This window comes from Mesoplodon bidens (genome assembly GCF_964165515.1).
Source record: "Mesoplodon bidens genome assembly, chromosome: 13".
NCBI lineage: Eukaryota > Metazoa > Chordata > Mammalia > Artiodactyla > Ziphiidae > Mesoplodon > Mesoplodon bidens.
In genome coordinates, this window is record NC_138169.1 from 31,568,117 (window position 1) to 31,582,795 (window position 14,679).

A 14,679-nucleotide genomic window follows, 5' to 3' on the forward strand; every position below is an offset into this window, starting at 1 on the left:
CTGATTCTGTACAGTGTTGTACAGAGGTTAAGATCACAGGCTTTGGAGTAAAAAATCCCTGGGTTTGATCCTAATTCTGTCACTTTCCAGTTGTGTGACCTTGGACAAGTTATTTAACATCCGTGCCTCAGTTTACACCACTGTAAAATGGAAATAAAAGAGTGCCTACCTTGCAGCGTTTTTGTGAGGACTGAGTTAATACAAGTCATGCATTAGTGTCTGGTACATAGTTAGAACTAAGTAAAGGTGAGCTGGCACCTGTATCATTACTGCTGTGACTTCATGACCTGATAATTTTTCTCACCTGAACGGTTTCATCTTTGCCTACAGACTGCTCCCTTTCCAGTGAATCCATGCTGAGAGCTACTTTCCTAAAACACAATTTATTTTCTCCTCACCCAGTTTAAACCATTCAATGATTTCAGCAGGGGACTGATCAACAGTGATCTTATAAAACAATGGAATCTGAAACGATCATTAAAAAGGGTTACTAGACCTTTAATTTCTTTACTTGGAAAGATCTCTGTGACATACTGTAAGTGAAGGAGAGCGGGTTACAAAGCAGCAAGTCTCCTAAGAGTCTGTTTATATGAAATAATCGAACGCATTTGGATATGTGTCTAGGAAGGCATAGTGGGCAACTGAAGGGATGGGGCTTCTGCTGGGTGGCAAAATCTGGAGGGATACTTACTTTTCCATTTATGATTTTATGTACCACTTTAATTGTCTACATAGTTTATACCGTCTTAGGAATCAGAAAGAAAACAATAAATCTATTTTTATTTTACAAAATAAAGCCAACAACTTCAAGGCATAGAGAAAAGAGATTTGAAGGAAATAGAAATAAAATGTTAGCAGGGTTTGAATTTGTTTGGTGTGGTCCTGGACAATTTATCCCCTCTTTTCTTTACTGCACACATTTTCTTTAATGTGTATGAACTGTTTTTATAATTGGAAAAAGAAACCTATTTAGCCATGGATGAATGGAATATGATCAAACCTCAATTAATGTTTATATAATAATCACAACTCAATGCTACCCCATCCAGAAGGGTAATAAACTCTGCCATTTTGAGAAACTCAATCTGCATTAAAGATCTGTTGCTATTCCTCCAATTTCTTTCAAAAAAGCCCTTACTACATGAAATAGGGCAAAAATCATATTTTTGGTTAAGAAACAGGCCCATAAAGACCTGGTCATAACAAACCATTGCTTAATGCTGAAAAATTATAATCGGCTGGGACTTTTCCAAATGTATGTCTGCATGTGTGTATTTATGTATGTGTGTATATACATATGCACGTGTATGTATTTGTGTGTATTTATAGTGTTTATATACATATGTATTTACATGTGTATATATATGTATGTACATATGTATGTGTGTATAAATGTCTCTGTGTGTATATGTATGCACGTGTGTATATATGTGTGTATTTATGGTGTGTATATATGTATGTATTTATATGCATATACATATATATGTGTACATGTATGTGTTTGTATATATGTATGTATTTACGTGTGGGTGTGTATATATGCATGCATATGTGTGTGTGTGTGTGTGTGTGTGTGTGTGTGTGTGACTGTCTTCACACGTTAGAGGTGGGGTAATTAGAGATTTAAAGCAGGTCCCTCAGTCCCTGAAACATGTTATTTATGCCCTTTTTATCAAATAACGTTATGTTTAAAATAATCTACATAGCTTCAAATATTTTAACATCATTTTCACATTAAACATGATGGATCTGGGTCACAGCCTTGCAGTCGGAACCTGTAAGTGATAAGATATTATTATAGCGGCAGAAATGGAGTCTGTCACTGATAATCTTTCATCTCTAACCAATTCTCCCTTTCTGCTGAATATTGATGACATATTTAAGCAAACTGGAATCACAGTGATGTATGTAACATTTGCCCACCGACAGGAGACTCAAAATTAATTTTAATTATAATTGATTGCTTCAAATAACAGCCTTGCTCTTCCTGTGGTTACATCTTGCCAAGGGCTGGTCTGCACTGGTTTCAAGGTACAAGAGGCAGAGGGGCCAAGGTAACTGACAGGAAGTGCTGGGCGTCCTGCACCTCTCCCCACTGCTCCAGCCTGGGGTCCCTGCCGCTGCCCACGGGGGTGGGGATGGAGGGTGGGCTCAGGCCCAGCCAGGCAGCTTCTGAGCAAGAAGCAAGAAGGAGCTTTCAGCTGAGCGCTGGCTGGCTCTGTGCTAAGCTTCACTCCTGCTGCTGGTTTTGTGTCGCCAACTTCTTAGTCCTGCCTTGTTTCTGACTTTTTTACCTGGACCCTTTGTCAGAGACGCCTACTCTTTATTTTCAGATTCCTGGAAGATCCCCTGACTCTTATTTTATTTTGCCTGATTTTTCTAGAATTTACCCTTTTCTTTCCTGCACATATTGTGGGATATGTTTCTGTCTTGCTCTCGTCTGCCAGAGTTTTGATGCAGGAAGCTTCCTCTCCCAGGGCATCTTGCCCCTACACTCACCCCATCCCCCTCTCTCCCACCTTCGCCTGCCTTTATACCTAACCTGGATCACGACAGTAGTACGTCGTCCCTCAGAAGTGACACGGTTGCTCAGTTAGCAGAAAGAAGCACCTTGCTTTAAGACAAAGTCCTGGGGACGTGCAGCCCTCAGCCCGGGCCATGGAGACGGGGTAGTTGGTGAGAAGACTCGGGTGGGACAGACCAGGTCACAGCTCATACTGTCTTCTTAGTCACCTCACTAAGCACGGGCACCCTGAGTCCAGATGGAAACCAGACCTCAGAAGGGCCTCCCCTTCATATAAGAGTCGTGGGTCCTCACGGTCAAGGCCGTACCCCCCTCGCCCCTCCCCTACTCATTCCAAGCAGTTCTTGGCAGTTTCACAGCTGCTCTTCACCTTGTTACATCACCGTCTTCATTGTACTAGACTCCCCAGCAGGACGCCCTGCATGCCCCTCCCCTCCATGACATGTGCTCCTTTGCACATGCTAAGCGGTTTTGTCTCAGTAATTTTTTTTTTTTGCGGTACGCGGGCCTCTCACTGTTGTGGCCTCTCCCGTTGTGGAGCACAGGCTCCGATGCGCAGGCTCAGCGGCCATAGCTCACGGTCCCAGCCACTCCGTGGCATGTGGGATCTTCCCGGACCGGGGCACGAACCCGTGTCCGCTGCATCGGCAGGCAGGCGGACTCTCAACCACTGCACCACCAGGGAAGCCCCGGTATTTCTCATTTTTAAAGCCCCTCCAGGCTGGGTGCTAGGCCCTTGACGCCCTCCATGCTCCCTCCACAGAACCTCACGCCCACCACTGATGTGTCCCAAGATTCACAAATTTACATCTCTTTTGGGTTTCAGAGCCGTCCACATAAGTGCCTACTTGACATCCTATCTGAATGTCTCAAAGGCGTCTCAGTATATCCCCGGATTCAACTCACAAGCTTTCCCTGCTACCGCCGACCTCACTGCCACCCCTGAGCTCCAAGTCTGGTTCCCTCCAGTGTTACCCATCTCGTAACAGTCCGTCCTTCCATCTGTCTGTCTGTCTGCCGTCCATCCAAGTCAGAAACACAGGAGTCACCTCTGACCCTGTGTCTTCCTTGAATCCACCTGCTACTTTCTAGTCCACATTACCATCACTTGTCACCTGGGCCAAGAGAGAATCTTTTAGCTAGGGTCCCCTTCTGATTCACTATTTACTGCAGTTAGACTAATCTTTCCAAATGTAAATTAGATTAACCCTTCCTCCCGACCCTTTAATGAGGTGTCCCTTGTTCTTACAATAAAGACTAAAACACTTAATCTGCCCCAGAAGGCCCTGAAGGCCTGGCTCCCACCTCCTTGTCTCTCGGGCCCACCTCCCCCTTCCACCTCTCCCAGCTCTGGCCACCCCGCCTGCCTTCCCCTCCTCAAACTATGGGTTCCCGCATGTCTGCACACCCCTGCTCTAGCCCCTGGGTCAGTTGTCTTCATTCCACATCCTCCGGAATCAGTCAGCTCCCACGTACAGGTACTTGCAGGACTGTGCTCCTCTCCTTATGGCCCTTGACTTTTACTTCATTTTTATTTTTATTTCATTTATTTGTATAATCAAGTCTCTCTTCCTCTCAAAGGAGATGTCAACTTCCCGAGTGTAGGGGCTGAGTCTGTGTTGGCTCGCTGCTGTCCCCCAGGGTCTTCACAATTCTGGCCTCTCCCCTGGATGGTGCCCTCTCTGCTCCAGTTACACAAGGTCCTTACTGTCCCCGATACCATGCTGACCCGGGCTGGCTGTCCCTCCCTCAGGGCCTCCGCCTGGACCGGGCTCCCTTCCTCACCTGCGTCAGGCCCTGGTTTGTATCTATCTATCTATCTACCTACCTACCTATCTATCTATCTAACGTCTATCTATTCAGTGGAAGTACAGTTGATTTACAATATTATATTAGTTTCAGGTATATAAAATAGTGATAGTGATTCAATATTTTTATAGATTATACTCCATTTAAGATTATTATAAAATATTGGCTATATTCCCTGTGCTGTACATGACATCCTTGTAGTTTATTTACCTTATACATAGTAGTCCGTACCTCTCAATTCCCTCCCCCTTTCCCTCTCCCCACTAGTAACCACTAGCTGTTCTCTGTATCTGTGAGTCTGTTTCTGTTTTGTTATATTCATTTGTTTGTTTTATTTTTTAGATTCCACATATAAGTGGTAACATACAGCATTTTCCTTTCTCTGTCTGACTTATTTCACTTAGTGTAATAACCCTCTAGGTCTATCCATGTGGTTGCAAATGGCAGAGTTTCATTCTTTTTGTCTGACTTGCGTCTTATTCTCTCAATTGTAATTGTTAATTACAATTAAGAACTGCTGAGACTATCAGGGGGGCTACGCTTGGGGGTGTGTGTGTGTGTGTGTGTCTGTCTGTCTGTCTGTCTGTTAATAGTGGATGGGGTATTTGTTTATATTTGGAAGGGGCTTGCTCAGCAAATTTATCGTGTAAATGAGGGAAAAATTCACCTTACTTAAGAACAACAGCCAATAAACAGTTTTTAAGCACCATTAAAACCATTTTATATGCAAACACTGTTGCAAAACTAAGAATGTGATCCTTAAAGCACTTCTTATGTTCTCTGAAAAGCACTAACAAGAATCTGTAGGACATGATCACTGAATCCCCCAGTTCCTCATGGTAGTTAATGGTGCTATTCCCAAAGCCTAGACTCCCTGAAGCGGGCTTCCCAGTCAGGGACACTGATTTTTCCACAATTACAGAATTTTTTAGTGGGGAAGGGAGATGTAATACTTTTCTCCATGCCTTAAAGAAACAACCAGTATGAGTGTATACATTAGGGTGATTTAGATAAGTATTTTTATTCCTGAAATCCTTCTACAACTTTAACAATATCAAAGATTCATTTTCGCTGCCATAACTAAAGACATACAGTCTCAAATGAAGCAGCTCCAAATGGTGATTCTCAGAGGGGTGCTTAGCACTGCAGTGGCTTCATCAGACCCTACTGGGGAGCTCATGATGGATTGGGGCCCCCCTAGAGAAACAGCACTCAGGCTGTGAGTTCTAACACCAGACTTGGCATGGGCTGGCATCAGGGCAGTTCTGGTATTTAAGCCAGCCAGCAGTAGTGGTATTTCTGCAACCCATATGTGGTATCAAACTCCTGCTATTTAGCTGCTAGGAGCATCTAAGGATTTGCACACCTTGTTTTAAGAGCATTAATAATTGTTCGGTAGGTGGCCTAAGTGGCTGATGTCTCAGAATACGTCAGCATAGACTGTTATAGACAATTATATAAACAACGACAGACAGTTCTAGAGGGATTTCAGAAAGCAGTAGAAAACTAGAGGAAAAGGTAACCATTTGCAACAACATGGATGAACTTTTAGGACCTTATGCTGAGTGAAATAAACCAGACACAGAAAGAAAAACACTGCATGACCTCATTTGTACATGGAATCTAAAAAAAGTCAAACTCATAGAAGCAAAGAGTGGAAGGGTGGTTACAAGGAGCTTGTGGGGGGAAGGGGTAAAAGGGGGGGGTGTTGGTCAAAGAGTACAAAGTGGCAGTTACATAGGATGACTAAGTCTCCAGATTGAATGTACACCATGATGACGATGGTTAACTATACTGTATTGAATCCAGAAACTTGCTGAGAGTAGATTTCAGGTGCTCTTACCACACATAAAAAATGACAACTACGTGAGGGGAAGGTACTTTCATCAGCTTGGCTATCGTAATCATTTTGCTATTTATCTATATCAAGCATCATGTTGTACACCTTAAATATAGACAATTTTTACTTTAAAAATACATTAAAGAAGACAATGTGTGCGCGGGGAAAGCCTTCAGAATGCCACGGCAGCTGAGGGGTAAGATCAGGAGACTGGACAGAGCTGCCTGGGCAGAGGACATCTTTCTGACACTGTCCCTACAGAAGCACAAAAACAACGCAAGCTGATGGAAGAAACACTGAAAGAGCCCAACAGGTGAGGTGGAGGCAGGTGAGAGTTGGAAAATCCTCCCCCTCTGGGATTTATCAGGAATAAAGGTGACAGCCAGGCAAACTCTCCAGAAATAGAGCCCATGGTCACAGCCCGTGATGAGCGGGTCGCTGTGCAGAATCCTGCTGACAATTAGGGAGCAACGTAGCGCCTGCAATTATCCACAAGTTCATCATTTCCAACCTGAGACTTCCAAATGCTGCTTTTGTTTTTCCATTTTAAATGACCTACTGAGTCCACTAAGCTGAGGAAGGGTAAGGAGTAACAGAGAAGAAAGATGTGATTTTTCAAAGGTAACAATGATCAGTGATGTTTTTATGTGGCATTTCAGTTCATTTCCACAACAGCTGGCTTTTTAGGAAACTGGGACATTGAGAAGGTTCATGACTTTCCCAAGGTCACTTGGCTAATATGTGGTGAAACAGACTCTGAACTGTGTCTTCTAGTTCCCAATCCTACATTCCTCTCTTTTGCCTCCAAAGGCTTTTCCCTTAGTCAGTTACATTGTCCTATTAGTTCACGTGCATCCTAGTCTGGTCCAGCCCATAGACAGTACATTCATGGGGATGGGAGGTAGATTTAAACCTTCTCCACCTCTGACAACATTCTGCTGGGCACACAGACCACAGCCAGTGCCTGCCTAGGGCGATGAAATAATATGTCCTAAGTGCAGGGTCTTGAGAGTTGAAGATGATCTTGGTGGTGATGCCCATTCTGAGCTAGTGATGGTTAGTGATGATAGGCTAACAAATAATACATAAATTAGACCCTGACTCCAATATCTTTCTTAGGCAACAGATCTGAAGCCATCGAAGAAGAATTTCTGCAGAAGGCCCACAACAGTGGCAGCTCCAGAATTTCAGAACAGGGGGCCACAGGGGGTCAGCCTGGGGGCTGGAGGGCTTGGCTTGAAGTTGCCTTCAACAGGGAGTGTACTCTTTGTACTTAGTTTGTATATTTATCTGGAGATGGCCTGGGGAGATGAAGAATGGGGATGAGGGGGGTGAAAGTCTTCTTAAGCTGCCTCTTGTCACAGACACTGGCCTGTACAGACAATGATGCTAATGGCCAGTGGGGACTGACTATCCAGCATCCACTGGGTGGTGGTTCTAAGAGCTGCCCCTGGGTTGGAATCTTGTCCCCATCTTATTAACTGTGTAACCCTTTCACATTCTTTATGCCCCCGTTTTCCTCTCCTGTAAAATAGATAAACAATGTTACCCATGTCACAGGATCATTACAGGGAGTGAGGGAGTTAACAGGTGTAAAGGGCTTAACAGGTGTAACAGGGGTGTCTAGCATATAGCACGTGCTCAGCACATGCTAGCTTTTATCATTTTTTTCTTTAAGCATTCAAAACTATTTCCCAAGCATCTACCAAGTGCAGCCGTCAAACTACACACTGGGAAGGAGCAGAGTCAGTCACACTGAACGGGGGCGGGGCCGGGTCTCTGGGCACAGCCCACACCAGAGCCCTGGACGCTGCTCTCCGGATGCTCGGGGCGAGCCCACACCTCGGGTATGGTGGCCGCAGGACAAGGGCTCATTGACATCTCTTCCACCTGGCGTGGGTGGCATGGCTGTGAAGTGCCCATTTTACCTCGGTGGACCTCCTTGGAATTAGTGGCAGAGCTCAAGGAACCCTGGGAAGGCTCCTATAAGCCACTTTGAGAAATCTGGATTCTTCTGAGGGTGTGAAGCTTCAACAGGCTTGCAGAGAACATGAAGGAACTTGGGAGGATCTATATTGGCCAATGGACTCTTCCCATGACCCCTCTCTGGCTGGGAATAATGCTTTCCTTCTCTGAGCCCCTGCGGCACACAGCACTGTACACACAGCTCCAACGCAGGACTGCGTCCTGGTGCAGAGTGACCAGACTCACAGTCTCTCATCTGCCTGTGCTGCTCTGTCCTGAGGGCAGAGACATCACCCCTATCACCGTGGGGGTCCTCGGGGGGCCAAGTGTTGACTGAATTCACTGAGGGGCAATGAAGCCTTAGATCTCAGGGGAACATCTTCTCTCTAAAAATGAAGCTCTAAGTAAATGAATGCACAAGACACCCGAAGCTAGCACTTGCCATCTGCAAAACCAGTGGTTTGGCTTTGTGAGTGGCAAAAGGGAAAACAGGATATGTTCAGGCCCCGTTGGGATGGTTCATATTATATGTAAACCCTGACACCCTTCTTGTTAAAAATGAAACACACTGTAGGTCTGCACCATCCAATATGGGAGCCCCTCGTCTCATGGACGATCTAAATTAAAAATAATTAAAATTAAATACAATAGAAAATTCAGTTCCTCGGTCCCACCAGCCACATTTCAAGTGCTGGTATGGTGAAGGCTACTGCACCGGACAGCACAGACACAGAACATTTCCACAATCACAGAAAATTCTCCTGGGTGGCGCTGCTATAGAAGCTCAACTGTCCTACCAAGAAAATGTTAACTCAGGCAGATAAAATCTAACCGCACTTCCACAATCAAGAAAGATAATACATAGCTCCGCTGGAGTATCCAAACCTTTCAAGTTTGTTCTCTTACAAGTAATAAGGGAGGATGGGCTAGGTGCTCTATATTTCACATTATTGTTGTTTTCTAAATTTACATATCTTTAGAGATAGTATTAATTCCGTGAGTACCTTGTCAGTACCTCGGTGCAGTCACGTGTGGCTTTGAGCAGTTTAATGCAGGGGATGGATGGCTTCAGCCCTGGAAGAAGGAAGCTCATCAATCTACCAGGCATCCCGGCATCGTTACGGAACATTAATGAGGTTGGGCTTGATTTAAAAACCGTCTGAGGCATTATGGATTGGTACGATTCCTTTTCATAGGAACTGGGAATTTCTGAGATATCATCCTAGCTCTTTTGCTAATGAGTGTTGTGATACAGGGACTACCATTTAACTTCTGAGTTTCAGTTTCCTGTCCTCAAAATGGGGCTATTACTGACCTCTCTACCCCAAGTGTCCTGAGGATTAATGAGCTCATGTCTGCTGAGAAGCTCCTGGCAGCGAGGCGTGCTTCGAATCATTATGTCTCTTCCTTCTCATGGAGCAGATGGGAAGCATTAGATCTGTTAGGTTTACTCCTTCCAAAATGCATTTTCTGTCTCAGCATTTGAACATGACCTAGGTTACCCAAACCTTAAATCTAAAAGTAAAACTAGCCCCACAGCAAGACACGTGGACATAGCGGGGGTATTTAGGTAGTTTTTCCTTTCCCTAATACGAGCATCACACCAGCTTTTCCAGCGGGATGAAGGCAGTAATTGCACTGCAAATTCTTGCCGCATGAGGCTGGTGGTCGGTCTTAGCAGATGTGAAAAGAAAGTTACATCACAGCACAATGATGCTGTCAACACTTACATGCAATAATATTCCCATATCTGTTCTTCATTCTGTTTTCATCTTTCTTAGCAGAGTCCCATGGTGCAGACTGCCCTTCAAAGAAGCTCTGGAAGAAAGAGAAAAGTGACATGACAAATTACAATTCAGTGCGGTAAACAAACACAGGGATCTTAATGACTGGGGGGTGTTCTTAAAAAATGTACAAGGGTCAGGGCTTTCCTGGTGGCACAGTGGTTGAGAGTCCGCCTGCCGATGCAGGGGACGCGGGTTCGTGCCCCGGTCCGGGAGGATCCCACATGCCGCGGAGCGGCTGGGCCCGTGAGCCATGGCCACTGAGCCTGCGCGTCCGGAGCCTGTGCTCCGTGACGGGAGAGGCCACAACAGTGAGAGGCCCGCGTACCGCAAAACAAAAACAAAAACAAATGTACAAGGGTCAAGGAAGGAAAAGAATATTCACAGGAATGAAATAATGGATTATTAAACTACTTTATATCTTAAATATCTCATTTAGTTTTTTTTTGGTTTTCCTTTAGTTAAAATGCCACAAACACGGATGGGGGCTGAAGAGTAAGCCCACAATTTATCTGTACCATCTACTGAAAATGGTTGGGGGTTCATCCCCATCCTACCTGAATATTTATTACAGAAAATTTAACATTTCTCTCAATTTCTTAATTACATTACATCCTTTCCATATTCTCCTACGAGATATAAAGATATCATTTTTCTTCCCAAGTGCAAACTGAAGGAAGGTTATTTTTGGTTAAATCTGTGAAAGTAGGTAAGCTAAGACTTCATGACTTCCAGCCTAAAATCCTCTAAGAACTTCTGCCAGAGTTTTCATTTGTAATGGAGCTTAGATGTCCATTTATTTAAGGATTTGGCATTATTATGCCTAGGGTCTTTAATCTTCATGTTATTAGTCAGATATACATTTTTCTGTTCAAGTTATAATGAAAATGTCCTCTGCTATCAGTTGACAACTGAAAAAAAAATCTGGGATTTTAATTTCCACTTTAGTTCACGTCCTGTTTCACCTTCACGCAGTCAACGCTATAAGGAAGTACTGGGAAGAAGGATGGTAGCAAGAAGCATTTAGTAACACTGATTTGTTGTCTTTTCTGTACCTACTCTTATATTTCCTGGCACCAACTGGGAAAGAAGGGAAGCGCAGGAGGAAGACACAAAGGCAAATCGTGTGTGTGGAAACATCGCGCTAAAACACTCTGGGGCCAGAGAATGTAGTACCAGGAACTCACATCCTCAGACACGCCCCAGCGTGGCTTTCCAAGTTCCCTCTTTAGAACGGAAGCTCCTTTATACCCCCACTACTCTCCATCCCCCGTTAAAGCACTTGGCCATCTTGGCCATTGCCACCAATGGCCACTATTGAGCAATCAGTCTGCGGTTCAATGGGACCAATTCATTATTCCTTTTCATGGGTCCACTTGTGTCTTATCAGCTGAGCTCCTCCTTAGTACGGTCGGAGTGGGGACACGCCTGCTCACAGACCCCATGGGAAGCCCTGCCGCCTGCAGGTGGCTCAGACCCGACCACACAGTGCACAGCGCTGGGCATATCCTACCGTCTCTGCCCCAGGTTGTGGATGCCTCCAGGCAGGGGCTGCGTGGTCCTCATTTTTGTTGGTGTGGAGCCCACGCTTCGTGATAGGAGTCCGATAATTAGTCATTGAATGAATGAGTGACTGCAGTGTCTGGGGGCAGTCTGCTGGGCTTTGATGCCCCAATAAAGCTTGACTTCTGCAGTGTGGGTGTGTGCAGAGTTGGAGTACTTGGAGACCTGCAGGGGCACTGTCTGCAGGGTTCATGTTGTCCGTCTGTAAAAGTGCACGTGCTTCATATATACAATGGAGTATTACTCAGCCATAAAAAGAAACGAAATTGAATTATGTGTAGTGAAGTGGATGGACCTAGAGTCTGTCATACAGAGTGAAGTAAGTCAGAAAGAGAAAAACTAATACTGTATGCTAACACATATACATGGAATCTAAAACAAAACAAAACAAAAAGATCATTCTGAAGGACCTATGGGCAGGACAGGAATAAAGACGCAGACGTAGAGAATGGACTTGAGGACACGGGGAGGGGGAAGGGTAAGCTGGGACGAAGTGAGAGAGTGGCATGGACATATATACACTACCAAATGTAAAACAGATAGCTAGTGGGAAGCAGCCGCATAACACAGGGAGATCAGCTCGGTGCTTTGTGACCACCTAGAGGGGTGGGGTAGGGAGGGTGGGAGGGAGACACAAGAGGGAGGAGATATGGGGATGTATGTATATGTATAACTGATTCACTTTGTTATAAAGCAGAAACTAACACACCACTGTAAAGGAATTATACTCCAATAAAGATGTTAAAAAAAATAAGTGCACGTGCTTTCTGTGAACTGCTGTGTGTTAAAGCTGCTATTACCCTACATCTCGGCCCTCAACAGAGACTGGCTGGAAAAGAGCCCTGTCCTGACTCTGTCCCCCGTGCACTATTAATTCCACACAACAGAACATCAGGACACACCATTTCATCACATCCAAGAGGGAAATGATAATACTGTAAGGGTAAGAGTTAGAGTTTTAAATTGCCATTTTATTTTATTTATTTATTTTTTAAAATTGAAGTACAGTTGACTTACAATGTTGTGTTAATTTCTGCTGTACAGCAAAGTGACTCAGTTATACATATATATGCATTCTTTTTTCTATTCTTTTCTATTCTTTTCCATTATGGTTTATCTCAGGACCTTGTTGTTTATGCAGTCTATATATAATAGTTTGCATCTACTAATCCCAAAAGCCCAGTCCACTTAGTATGATAATCCCTAGTTGCACCCCTGTTGATGCAAATGGCATTATTTCATTCTTTTTTATGGCTGAGTAGTATTCCATTGTATATATGTATTATACAACATCTTCTTTATCCATTCATCTGTCGATGGATATTTAGGTTGTTTCCATGTCTTCGCTATTGTAAATAGTGCTGCTATGAACATAGGGGTGCATGTATCTTTTTGAATTGTAGTTTTGTCTGGATATATGCCCAGGCGTGGGGTTGCTGGATCATATGGTAATTCTACTTTTAGTTTTCTGAGGAACCTCCATACTGTTTTCCATAGTGGCTGCACCAACTTACATTCTCACCAACAGTATTCAATTGCCCATTTTAAAGTAAGGTACCTTAGTCATGGTCATTGTTGACACCTCATTATCATAATAGTTTTTACATTGTATTTATCATTTTGAAATAAAACCATGGAGGCAGACCAGGATCAGATGCACTACACACTTAGAGCTGTATTAACAGATTCACAATATACATTACTAACTGAAGGGTAAGGTACTGTGCAATGCAGGACAAAAACAAATAAAAACATTTTCAGGATTATTAATAAATTAAGCTAATAAAAATACAGTAAAAATCGTTAGTTAATTCCATCTAGAACGAGACCGTTATAGAATAGCTAAAGGATCTATTTAGACATGTAACGTCTATTCCGCCATAAAATATGCATTTAAAATAGCTTCAGGGATTTTAAAGTCATCCTCTTTTTCTGACTAGTGTCTTTGTTACTCCATGAATGACAATTATTTTACCCTTGAGTAATAACTATTATTTGACTTCCCTTATAACAATTTACTTCTATTAATACTTTGAGTTTGTCGTGATGTAATTACAATTTCATTCCCCTCTGCCTTCTCCAGAAAGGCAGAAAGTTTCCAGACTTTGCTATTTTCATGGGAAGATGAAAAAGGGACCTGACTCTGAAGAAGACCTGGGTGTCTTCCTGTAGACCCACGGCCACTAGTTAACTCCCCACAGGATGAGAGACAGACAGACAGATGGAGAGGGGGTCAACAGCGGATTAGGGAGGAGGCGCTTGCTCCACTAGTACAAGGAGATCCTGCTGGGCCACCGGAGACAAAGCCACCCTGAGCCACACCAGTTCCTTCCCATTCCTGACAAACAGACGCTTTCCGTGGGGGAAGGTGCCCGCATCACAGCTGGGTTTCTTTAGCATTTATGGTGATCACAGGAATTCCAATAGCCCTTGCTTTTAAAAACAGTTGTTTTTTTAAAAAAATTATTTACTTTTGCTTTATATTGGAGTCTAGTTGATTACCAATGTTGTGCTAGTTTCAGGTGTACAGCAAAGTGATTCAGTTATACACACACACACACACATATATATATATATATATATATATATATATATATATTCTTTTTCAGATTCTTTTCCCATTTAGGTCATTACAGAGTGTACAGCAGAGTTCCCTGTGCTATATACAGTAGGTCCTTGTTGGTGATCTATTTTAAATGTAGCAGTGTGTACAGGTCAATCTCTAACTCCCAATCTATCCCTCTCCCACACGCTCCTCCCCCCCGGTAACCATAAGTTTGTTCTCTAAGTCTGCGAGTCTAAAAAAAGTTATTTTAATTTGACTGTTCTCATTAACTGGTGACCAGAAAACAGAAAAAATCAACAACGAGATGATAACCAATCTCCCTGCACTTGACCTCTGCATGTTTTTGTGAGCGCGGGGCCCATGCTCTCCATCTCTGAGCACTGACCACGGGCATCAGTAAGTGAGCAGAATGAGGAGTCCATCGTCTTGACTACTATTCATGAGAGTAGCAGCCATGGAGGACCACCTGCCTGCTTTACTGCTGCAGACAGGAGATGCAGAAAGACCACAACCTGATCATCGCAGACCAGCTTGAGTCAGACCTCAATGCTTTCTGACCCTTAGTCCACTGCTCTTCCTGGACCACCCCTCCCGACAAGGGCTTTGGAGGGGATACAGTTAAATCTAC

At 43.8% G+C, this 14,679-nt stretch overlaps 1 protein-coding gene across 3 annotated transcripts in view; it reads right to left on the reverse strand.

The window, feature by feature from the left end:
• The window catches only part of PTPRM (protein tyrosine phosphatase receptor type M), a 768,668-nt gene that overhangs the window by 93,994 nt on the left and 659,995 nt on the right, over positions 1 to 14,679 (reverse strand). For all 3 annotated transcript variants that reach the window (XM_081252728.1, XM_081252729.1, XM_081252730.1), the window contains one exon: positions 9,869 to 9,956. In XM_081252728.1, coding sequence (XP_081108854.1) covers positions 9,869 to 9,956 — 88 coding nt within the window. The remainder of the gene's footprint in view (positions 1 to 9,868; positions 9,957 to 14,679) is intronic.